This window comes from Erpetoichthys calabaricus, chromosome 4 (assembly GCF_900747795.2).
Source record: "Erpetoichthys calabaricus chromosome 4, fErpCal1.3, whole genome shotgun sequence".
Lineage (NCBI taxonomy): Eukaryota > Metazoa > Chordata > Cladistia > Polypteriformes > Polypteridae > Erpetoichthys > Erpetoichthys calabaricus.
The window spans coordinates 161,555,261-161,567,494 of record NC_041397.2 but is presented as its reverse complement, the minus strand read 5'-3'; the positions used below and the strand labels follow the sequence as shown (position 1 = coordinate 161,567,494).

General features: G+C 38.5%; 1 protein-coding gene across 1 annotated transcript in view; it reads left to right on the top strand.

Moving 5' to 3' along the window:
• Positions 1–3,268: 3,268 nt before the first annotated feature.
• The window catches only part of kpna3 (karyopherin alpha 3 (importin alpha 4)), a 287,088-nt gene continuing 278,122 nt past the window's right edge, over positions 3,269–12,234 (top strand). The window contains 1 exon segment of the mRNA XM_028790479.2: positions 3,269–3,473. Within this exon segment, the coding sequence (XP_028646312.1) occupies positions 3,405–3,473 (69 nt within the window). The 5' untranslated portion in view covers positions 3,269–3,404.

Below are 12,234 nucleotides of genomic sequence, written 5' to 3'. Positions count from 1 at the left end.
GTTTCACTCCATTCTGTTCTGAGTCCTTTATCATATTGTGGTCCAGGTGCTTATACAGTAGATTCTCTCTGTGCCAGCTGCTGTGAACTTGTTTTGTTCAGTGAAAAGAAATGTTGTGTATTTTTCCAGTTTTGCTTGCTCAGATCAGTGGAGTAGTGATATTATTTCTGTAGTTATTTATTGTGCAGTTGTCTCCATTTACATAAATTATGTTTGCCTGTCTTACCCATTTTCTGAACCATTGATGCTATAGGTTTCATCCATTATCTGGGTACAAATTTGGGGCCTGACATCTGTCTTGAAACAGCTCTTCAAAGCTTGATTTCTATTTGCTTGACTATTTGCATGTCTGTTATGTTTATCTTTGTAAAATGTTAATCACTTCTCTCTATAGTTTCATCAACACTGCATGCATTGTGCATCACATTATGTCCCTGTTCTAAATCTTCATTTCAGATCTTTGCAATTACCATAATCATTGCTCCTGCACGGTGTATGGTTAACTTTTTACTCTAGTAATTTCTTCTTCTTGTGTTTTTCTGAATGGTATTATGCCTGATGGCTGACTCTTTTTCTTTCTGTATTTTGCTTTTATCTCTTTTCATGTAGTTACTGCAACTCGATGGTTTCAGGTCTCCCTACCAAATTGTTTAATAAACTGCAATATATACAAAATTCTGCCTCCAGGCTACTTCTCACACTAGGAAATCTGCACATATCACACTTGTTTTAGTTAATTTACACTGGCTTTCTATAGGAGCTAGTATAGAATATACTTGCTTATACAGTAAAGCTCTAAATGGCCTTGCTCCTTCTTACATTTCTGAACTACTCTGTCCCTAACAAACCTGTATGATCCTCAGGTGTTGGTCTACTTTCTTTTCCTGTTACATGTCTCTCTACTGTGGGAAATAGACTTTTTAGAGTAACTGCTCCCACAGTCTGGAACTATCCTCCACAGAATCTCCATGAATGTACACATTTATCCTCACTTTAGTCACCCTCAAAACACATCTTTTTGCTCAATATTATTATCATTTCTTACTAAGCTCTTTACTCAAACGTTTATCTTTTACAATAATAAAAAGTATAATGCTATATATTTTTACTTGTTTTATAATAATCTGTTTTAGTTTATCATTTTTGCTTGTATTGTATTTTATTGTATAATTTTGATTATTCTTGTAAAGTGACCTTGGCTTTATGATAAATTACTATATAAATAATAATAATAATTATTACTTATTCCAGTAGATAAGCATCCAAGGTTGCCATCAGTTGATACTAGGATTAACAGTGTTAAAACGGTTCAATAATGAATGGATGGATGTTTGCAGTAGTCACCTCAGTTTAGATATTACCAATAGGGTTAATGTTTTCAATAAGCTCAATTGGAATACCCTTTAACTGGAAACTTTATGTTATTTTAAATAAAATTGCACTTATTCCACTGTGCATGGGCTGCTTGCTGTCCATACTTATTTTGACATCTCATTTAATATCTTTTCTTTGTCTGTAGATGTTGTTCTGGCTCTATTAACATCAGCTGTCATAGGGGGATAAGAGAAGAGGTTGATAATGTGGAAAGTTGGAGACAGAACAAAAACCTTGCTCTCAATTCAAAGAAAACAAATGAACTGATTCTGGACTTCAGGGGACTGAACTACAGCAGTCACCATGCCATCAGCATTAACAGTGAGAGGGTAGAGATACTCCAGAGTTTCTGATTCTTGGATTCCACCTCATTCAGGACCTGACATGGATAACAAACATGACAACAATGGCCAAGAAGGTTTTCAGAGGCTTCACTTACTGAGGAGCATGAAGAAAGCACAACTCCCACAACAGCTGCTGGTTAACTTCTAAAGGTGCACCATAGAGTCTGTCATCATGTACTGCATTGCAGCATGATACTCTGGCTGCACTTCTGAGAACAGGAAGACATTCCAGTGCATCATCAAAATGGCTCAGAGAATTACTGGCGCTCAGCTACCATCACTGGAAGATATCTTCACTACCCACTGCAGCAGAAAAGCAAAGAAAATTTGTAGATACCCAACTCACACCAGGCCATAATATTTTTACTCCTCTGCCCTCTGGTAGTTGCTTCTCAGACCTGCATGCTCTCACTACCAGGCTGAAGAACAGCTTTTAACCCAAATTAATCCGTCTGTTAAATGTACAGCAATCATCATCCCATCCTATACAAAATCACCACTGACTGAACTGAACTTCTCCATCAACCACATATAGTCACACACTTATACATGACCAATGTGCAACTCATGACCATTGCATTGACTGTAATCTTCACTGTGGCTTCATGTATTTGTGACTTCATTTATTATTTCTCTATTTATGCTTACATATTTACCTTTACATTTATTTCATATTTACCTTTACTTTCACTCTGTGTATATTTGGATTTGTTAACTGTAACTGTGCTTCTCATAGTTTAATGTTTACTTTGTTTATTGTCCACTCTTTATAAACTTTTATCTAAGGCATCTATAAGCTTGCTTCAAACGATATATCATTGTTCTGTACAGTGACAATAAACGTATCTTGTCTGATAGGTATGGGGTCATTATGGGTTTCTGTTTAGGTTTGTTTCATATTGTTCCAGTGGTTTTACTTTCATGTTTTAGTATATTTCTATTACAAGTCAGTGATTAAAGTTTTAGACAGAAACGAACTTTGAATATACAGTATAATGTTTTGAGAGAAACACACGTTTCAACTGCTGTATAAAGCTTTGAAAATAACGGATAAAATTAAGTAAATTATTAACTTAAAATGAATTATTTAACAGAAATGAAATCACTTATTTCTTTTACATGAACACAATGTTTTAATGAAGAATATGTAACTAGCCATCTAAATGATTACTTTTTGCATTAATTGTACAGCAGTAACCTCTGCAGTTAAATGTAGCAAAACATTTGGGTGCTTTATTGACTGAGGCAAGTGGTTATATAAATATTCCATATTTCTGGTAGTGACGAGAGTCTTAAAGTTGCACCAGTGATTATCTGCACATTTGTCTAATTCAGTAAACAGTTAAAAAAGTTAAATTCTTTACCACTTGAGAATTTAGTAACATGACTGCCGGCATGAACATAAAAAAAAGAACTGAATGGATAATTGACAGGCATACGTCAGCATTCTGACCAATCATGAAGCTTTGTCGTCAAAAAAACCAATCACTTTTGCTTTGTCTCCGCCCATCTCCAGAGGTTGTCACGCCCCCATCAGTTACTTTTTGAGGCGGTATTCTGGTACGTCGCCACGGCGTTATATTAGGCGTCGCCACGCCTTTCTGTCCTCCTCCTTTTGGATCAGCGTTTGAGACCTAAGGTTTCGGTTTTTAGAGGAGCTGCGCGCGTTGCACTGATTCTACAGCCATGGCCGAGAATACCGGCTTGGAAAATCATCGTATCAAGAGCTTCAAAAACAAGGGACGAGATGTCGAGGTGAGGGGTTGGGCCGGGGCATTTATTTGTAGTGTGTTTGTGCGCATATGTGTAAACGTGCGCGCGAGAGGCGAAGCGTGTGTGTCAGTGTGTGTGACAGAGAGAGGGGATGTGGAAAAGGGAGGAGAAGGAGGGGGGTTGACATCAGTGGCCACTAGGAAAGTGGGGTAGATGAAAATGATTACGTGAGTTGAGTCTATTCCGGAACAGTCTCCTGCAGCTACAGCCACCATGGGAAGCGGGCGCGGCCTATCTCCTACTGGTTTATCCATAGAAATCGTTTTGAAATGTTTGTAGAAGTCGCAAAGACGGTTGGGCAGAAGTACACATTTTGTGTGAATTTCACTTCCTCCCTTGTGTTACTAAAATCAGGAGTCTATAGTGTTATAATTGGTGTGATGACGGCGTGAAAGGGATGATCGCTACATGCCGGCATGCCTTCCATGAACATACAGTTCAGTTTGAGCAATGAAAACGGCAAAGTAATCTTTTCTTGGTTGAATAAAGAGTATTTTTACCAGTTAGTGATGCAGACAAGTAGTACTGGTTTTCTGAAAAGTTGCCACCGTTGACTGGTGAGTTTCCAGGAACCATTTTCACACCCGGGGGGTTTCATTCCGTTTTCTGTCCGCTGTAAACATTAGAAATCATTCGCGCCTCCACTCACGCATTACGACACGTGTCTGTTTAGTTTTGAAGTTCCAGTGTGTATATATAGGACATACTAAGGAGGTCGTCGTGCCTGGTGAACAGGCCCCACATACTAAGCATGTCCTGACGGTATTCTTGGTCGAAGAAAATTAGGGCAGGTACCCAAGTGCACGAACATCGGCGACGGCAGTACTTGAGTGTGTGTCGCGTGTGTTTTCAAGGGTACATCCAGTAGGTTGGGCTATTAATTTTACAGGCCGGCATTAATTTCCCGTAGGCTTTATCAAACCGGCCATGCACTTCATGCAGCCACACATCCTTCACCTAAACTATCATGCCAAGCCTTTTATGTTCAGTGGTGTGGGATCATATTTTAAGCGCTTGTATCAAAAGTGGTGCAGTGCACTTTCCAGAAAGGTGTTCATAGCAACAGGTTCGTGGTGAATCACAGTAAATTGACAGATAACATCAGGTTGGGTTTATTGAATCAGTGAAAGAATTGGAGTGGCATACTATTCGGTTGCTGGTGTCGTCACTGTTTGGTCAGTACCTATGACTTTTGAAAGCTGTCGGTGCATGTGTAGGTGTTTCCGGGGATGTTTTTCTTTTCCTCCCACTTCCAGTAATGTGCAGCTTATATTAATTAGCAACCCTTAGATGACCCTGTGTCAGTGAATGTGCCATGCAAGTGGCTGGTGCCTTGTTCATGGTTAACTCTTGCTTTGAATTCTGTGCTCCAAGGATAGTTTTTGGCAATCTGTTAATCCACAGTTACATTAAAGGTTTAGAAAATGGATGGAGTCTGGAATTAGAATGATATGCAGTACCTTTCACCTTGGAAACTTAAGTTTTCTTTAGCTAGTCAGATGTTTAAGTCCCTAAACTATTTATAAAGTAGAGGGGACTGAAATGTTAATTTAGCTAACTGCTGCTCATTGAATTTTCATTTTTCACTTTGCATTTTGAAGTTCTCAACATGCAAATAGTGATGGTCAATGGGTCGGGATTGGTAATTTTTCCACAATTTTTTGTCCTTCATAACTTTGATCAATGGAATATACTTATCATTTTGACTATGTTTAATTTACATGATTTTGATCTTTTCACCTCTGCACTTCGAGATTCACAGCAAAACTGCCCTACAAAGTCCGAAGACCATGCATAATTGTAGTGCTGAAGAAATGAATGTGCAATTTAATTTCAATATTTAACATGACAGAAATGAGTCGTTATTACATCATATTGTAAATTTTATTTACACCGGAGTGGAAATGGAGCGCTTTAACCTGAGCTGGATAAGCAATTTACAAAGTGAATAGATGATTGGCTTTTCAACTACATCCATATTTATAGCATTTTGTAGAGTTAATGCATAACCTCTGTTCATTTATCGGTGATATGTATAGTACTGTATTAAATGTTAATGTTGTTTCTTCCAGTTCTCTTCATTTCAATATGCAACGCTAAGAGTTAAAACTGACAGCTATTATCCTGTTCTCAAAGTAAAGATAAACCATTAAAAACTGTACTTATTTAAAAAAAAAATTTTTTTTATTGGCCTTGAAACAGGATTTTTTCCCCCACTTTTATTACATAAATTTTTCAGTTTATAGACGTCAAGCACTGAAATTCCAGCCCAGCATAATCTGTCATGTCTAATAGCAGTGTCCCTATAGCTATTAAAATGGGTAGTTTTGGAAGGTGATATGTGGCATGTAACAGTAGATAAGTCATAATTTAGAAACGAAAGTTCCTCTGGCAGATGGTCTCAAATCTGTTAAATATGAAACCATATTCTGTTCCTAAAGGTCTTAGAACCTTGTAGCTGTGAGTGATATACTGGGTGATTTGTTATATTGGGTAAAATTCTTTTTGCAGCATCGACACTGGAGTTTTAATGTGAGCATGAAAATGAGACAAACTGCATACTGTCATAATATGCAAAAATCTTTGATTGGAAATATGAAAAGTAATTTCATAGCTTTATATATCGTACTTTTGTTCCATGCACCCAGTACTGTGAAATTCTTACTGCATGTGCTAATCACCATGTAGCATGTTACTGTGGTTATCTTGAACAAATTAACTGCCATAAATTCTAGTTTTTAATGCACTAATTTCTTGCACTTATTTGGTAAGCAATCTTTCTTGTAAAACTATTCAATGTCTTCTTAAAACTTATAATTGTGACTAATTTCTTAATTCTGAATTAATATTTTTTTATTGTGTATACAGTAATCCCTCCTCCATCGCGGGGGTTGCGTTCCAGAGCCACCCGCGAAATAAGAAAATCCGCGAAGTAGAAACCATATGTTTATATGGTTATTTTTATATTGTCATGCTTGGGTCACAGATTTGCGCAGAAACACAGGAGGTTGTAGAGAGACAGGAACGTTATTCAAACACTGCAAACAAACATTTGTCTCTTTTTCAAAAGTTTAAACTGTGCTCCATGACAAGACAGAGATGACAGTTCTGTCTCACAATTAAAAGAATGCAAACACATCTTCCTCTTCAAAGGAGTGCGTGTCAGGAGCACAGAATGTCACATAGATAGAGAAAACAATCTCTAGCAAACAAATCAATAGGGCTGTTTGACTTTTAAGTATGCGAAGCACCGGGCACAAAGCTGTTGAAGGCGGCAGCTCACACCCCCTCCGTCGGGAGCAGGGAGAGATAGAGAGAGACAGAGTTTGTTTTTCAGTCAAAAATCAATACGTGCCCTTCGAGCTTTTAAGTATGCGAAGCACAGTGCAGCATGTCGTTTCAGGAAGCAGCTGCACAAAAGATAGCAACGTGAAGATAATCTTTCAGCATTTTTAGACGAGCGTCCGTATCGTTTAGGTGTGCGAACAGCCCCCCTGCTCAATCCCCATATGTCAGGATCAGAGAAACTCCGCGCAAGAGAGACAGAGAAAAGTAAGCAATCTAGCTTCTCAGCCATCTGCCAATAGCGTCCCTTGTATGAAATCAACTGGGCAAACCAACTGAGGAAGCATGTACCAGAAATTAAAAGACCCATTGTCCGCAGAAATCCACGAACCAGCAAAAAATCCACGATATATATTTAAATATGCTTACATATAAAATCCGCGATGGAGTGAAGCTGCAAAAGGCAAAGCGCGATATAGCGAGGGATTACTGTATTTTTTAAATTTCCATACATATGTTAGCTGCCTGTCAGAAAGTCCTTTGTCAGGTTGAATTGCGACCTCTAATGGCAGAATATTAGAAACACTTGAACTTTTCTTACATATTTCCGGGTGAAGGTTCAGGCTTTGCACGTCATTCGTTCCTTTTGTTTACTTGCTGCACGTTGTGAGAATAGTTTTTCCTTTTCTCTTAGCACTTGAGCCATTAATGCTGTGCGTCCTTGCGGAAAAAGCACAGCAACAGGAATTAAAGTCCTTTCTGAGTTCAGATTGCGTTTAAAGTTAATCCTTACCTCGATATTTGGAAAGGGGAGTTTTCAAACAAAGTTGTACCACTGTGGAGATAATAGTGCCACCTCCCGTGGCCAGACATCTGATTGTGTCTACAGTCGTTTGGACTTTATCTCATCTGGATTTCTTACACCAGCCTGTTGTACTGAGGCCAGCTCTCCTTTTTACTGCCTGTTTCAGTTGTTCTTGACTTGAATTTGTAGCTGCAGAATTCAGCTGTTCATTGGAGCCTCGCAACTGCACTATACGGTGCTCTTTGTTCAAACTTTGCTTTGGAAGAAACTTGACTAAACTTTGTTAAATTGAAGGCTAAAAACGGGCTGAAGTGTATTCTTGTGCTAAAATGAAAAAATTCTGGAAATGACTTGGATTGTTGAGTGAATTTGTATTCAGTTTCACACCTTTTTATTTGATAAACCGACTTCTGGCAATTTGTTACTTCTTTGAACTATATAAACATTTGTTTAAAATGTTTTTGTTTGGCTGACTACCTTTTAAACCTTAACCTGAAAAGTAAATTCAGTGATACATACAAACAAATAAGACAGCTGAAGGATAAAGATGTAGGAAGGGGGCATGCTGAATATGCTACAATATATGATATAATAATTGAGTAGTATTAGTATGGCTGGACTTCTGCACAAGTTTAACCCAGGTTACAGCAACGAAATGATCATTTGAAATGTCTTGTGGATAGCTGATCACAACTGAAAAACCTTTGCGCTTATGTCTCAGGTATTTGCATTTTGTTACTTAATGCAGTATTGAGAAATCCCTTTTGAGAACAAGCTATTTGACGTGCTGATGCAGAGTTTATATTAAGTTTTATTGAAGTTTGTATACCTGAGCACAATGTTGTTGCTGACTGATCATTTATGGTTTGGAAAGGTCTTTTGGCAATGATGTGATACATCATGCAGTTACTGAGTTGACGCTATGTCCACTCTACTGAACAGTAGGTTAAGTTTATTGGAGGCTTCAAGTAACAAAAGTCTCAAGTTGGAATGTACAAATCTCAAGTCTTAGTCTTCCAGTCCCAAGCAAGTCACAATGTGTTTTCACCAAATTTAATGCTATTTCTTAAATTTACAGGAATTGTAAATGGCTTTAATACATATTATTATTATTATTATTATTATTATTATTATTATGTTTCTAATCTATTAACTGCTTGTTAATGCATGGATGAACAAAAAAGTGCAAATACATGGTTAAAGAGACACTGAATGTAACAGTTATTTCTCTTAATACTTTATATATAAAAAAAGTATGACAACACAAATTATATGTCTGGTGAGAATAGAGATCCATCCTTCCATTTTATTAACCGACTTATCCAAGACAAGGTTTCATGGCAACTGGAGTCTATCATGCCAATCATTGGTCTCAAAACAGGCATGGGTCATGGGTCCTCATTTATAAAGCTTATGTAGGCAGACATAAGTTTTGAAATGTTTGTACACGACTTCCTACAGAATTGTTGGGATTTTTACAAGAGAACTTGATAGGAGAAGTTGAATATATTTGACAACTCTGACCCATGCATATAGATAGATAGATACTTTATTAATCCCAAGGGGAAATTCACATACTCCAGAAGCAGCATACTGATAAAGAAAATATTAAAGAGTGATAACAATGCAGGTATACAGACAGACAATAACTTTGAATAATGTTAACGTTTACCACCCCGGGTGGAATTGAAGAGTCGCATAGTGTGGGGAGGAACGATCTCCCCAGTCTGACAGTGGACCAGGAAAGTGACAGCAGTCTATTGCTGAAGCTGCTTCTCTGTCTGGAGATGATACTGTTTAGTGGATGCAGTGCATTCTCCATTATTGACAGAAGCCTGCTCATTGCCTGTCACTCTGCCAAGGATGTCAAACTGTCTAGCTCCGTGCCTACAATAGAGCCTGCCTTCCTCACCAGTTTGTCCAGGCGTGAGGCGTCCTTCTTTATGCTGCCTCCCCAGCACACCCCCGTGTAGAAGAGGGCGCTTGCCACAACCGCCTGATAGAACATCTGCAGCATCTTATTGCAGATGTTGAAGGACACCAGCCTTCTAAGGAAGTATAGTTGGCTCTGTCCTTTCTTACACAGAGCATCAGTATTGGCAGTCCAGTCCAATTTATCATCCAGCTGCACTCCCAGGTATATATAGGTCTGCACCCTCTGCACGCAGTCACCTCTGATGATCATGGGGTCCATGCAGGGACCACCACCACCAGCTCCTTGGTTTTGCTGAAGAAGCTGGAAAATGACAACCGCCTTCATCAAGCAACGAAGTGCAACCAGACCAGTTAAATGACAACTTGCATGCATAATAATTCATATCACTGAGCCATTCTTATAATGTGCGTTGATGTGATACACATATTGCATATCAAAAATGATGAATATGATGCACAAACTCTAGGGGACCAATACTACGTACTTGCACTAATGAGCTTGTCTGGTTTTTTGTCATTTTATATTGGCTACTTATCATTTTTCAGGAAAGTAGCTGATATGTCTGGAATATCTCAGCCAAGCTTCACTCTGTCGTGCTTGCTGTGCTGGAAGCCATTAAATGAACAGTGAGACAGTATATCCAGTTTTCATATGGTATGGGTGCACATACATAAAACGTGTTTTTTTGCCATTAATAAAGGCAATTTGCAGCTGTTTCCGGTTTTCCCAGTACAATCGGTGTAATTGACTACATTCATATTGCAATAAGGGCACCTAGTGAGAACGAGTCTGCTTTTGTTAATCCTAAGTAGTTGCATTCCATTATTTTACAAGTCATCTCTGATGCCATTATGTGGCTGGAAAAAATTCTTAGTGATCTGGGTCAAACTGCTATTAATTTATTTTGAGGCAAGTAGCTTTGACGGACACATGGCTTGTTGATAAGGTAACTGACCGAATCCTCAGTTTTTCAAGTGGCCTATTGTATTCCTTTGTAGCAGCAATCCCTTCATTACATGTTCCAGGTGATAGTGGCTACCTACTCGCACACTGACACCTATAATGCTGGGTGTAATTGTGAACTCTCAGTTGCTGAGCACAGACAGATACTTTTGAATGTAGGTGGTGGAACATTGACGTGTCATCGGGGAACTGCTGTACCAGCCAGTGAAGTTTTGCAGTTCTGTAATTGCATATGTATGAGGTTTGATTAGCATGCTCCATATATGGATGTCTCAAGGAGGTGTTTGAGGCTTGTTCACGTATGTACATTTCAAAGGTGATTGTAATTTGTAAAGGGTAAATTGCATAGAAATGTGCATATTATCTGGTTTCATAAATCTTTTCTTTTGCCGTGAGCATATTTTTCATGTTCAAATATGTAAGAAGATTCATTAATGAGCCCCCTGGACAGGGTGCCAGTCCATTGCAGGGTGAACACGCACACAGAGAGCACCCATATTTGATTCCATGTCTTCATATGCCACTGTGCTGTCCAAGGATAGAGACGATTGAAAATAACAGGCCTCAAGTTCAAGATACGGCTTGGCAGGGATTGATTTGGAACAGATATGAGAAACAATGGATCTCCCAGGACCTGACGCTGCAGCATCACCTATATCTGGGAGGGAAAATGCAAGTGAGTCAGGCCAGGAGACCTCATCGATTCCAGAACGTTCATTGGAACTGAAAAACGCCTTACTTTCCACGCTGCCAGCTACCCATCATGAGCTGGCAGCATCAGCTCAGACTAGGCATGCTACTCCACCTGCAGAGCATGAAGAAGATGGAAATGAACAGTCTGAGCCGAAGATAACTATTGCCGCAATAATTACCACATTCGTAGAGGACATAAATGAGATAAAGAGCAATATAAAGAATATTACAAAGGATATAATTAAAGACCATGAAAGAATGATGAAAGATATAAACGACAGAAACAATGAGAAGCTGTTTCAGGATATTAAAGACTTGAGAAACATTTAAGAAATCGCTTTGAGGCAACCTTTAAAGCTATGCTAGAAAAAATAGACGAAAATGCAAGTAAGTCTGAAAATTTAAATTTAGAGCACTTGATGCTCAGCTTGAAGATGTTAAGGTAGCGTTCATGGCTTGTATTGAAATAGTCGAAAAAATGGCTTCTGTTGCTGATGGAGAAGCAACAACTACTAAATCTGAATGGAAAGTGCTGTGCTGTGCTGGAAGATGGATATAGAAGAAATAATAACACAATTGAAGGTCTCCCTGAAAACCGTGAAAGCCCAAACCCATTGAAATTCATCGCTGAATTATTCTCTCAAATAAGTGAAGAGGACTTCAAATCGGACACCGGGATATCGGTTGCTTACTACGTACATAGATCGAACGCCTCAAAACCTAGAAGCTTCATTGTACGTGTCAATGAATTACAATCAAAGATTAATTTGATGCTCCTTCTCGGACTGAAACGAGATTATATTTGAAAATGAGCATATTCACATTTTTCCACAATTTTTTTTCACCTTCAACAGCTGCTAAATGTGCATCATTTTACAGCATTTACTCATTTTTACACACTTTTAGTTTTCCAGATGATGTAGAAAAAGAGCTAATTAAAATGATCCTGACACTTTTTGAAATATGATTGTGAATCACATTGTGTCCTGGCAAGGCAAAGAAAACACTACCTGCAATTTGGCCTGTTTGCAGTGAGACTTTTGGCATCATTTTATACATTT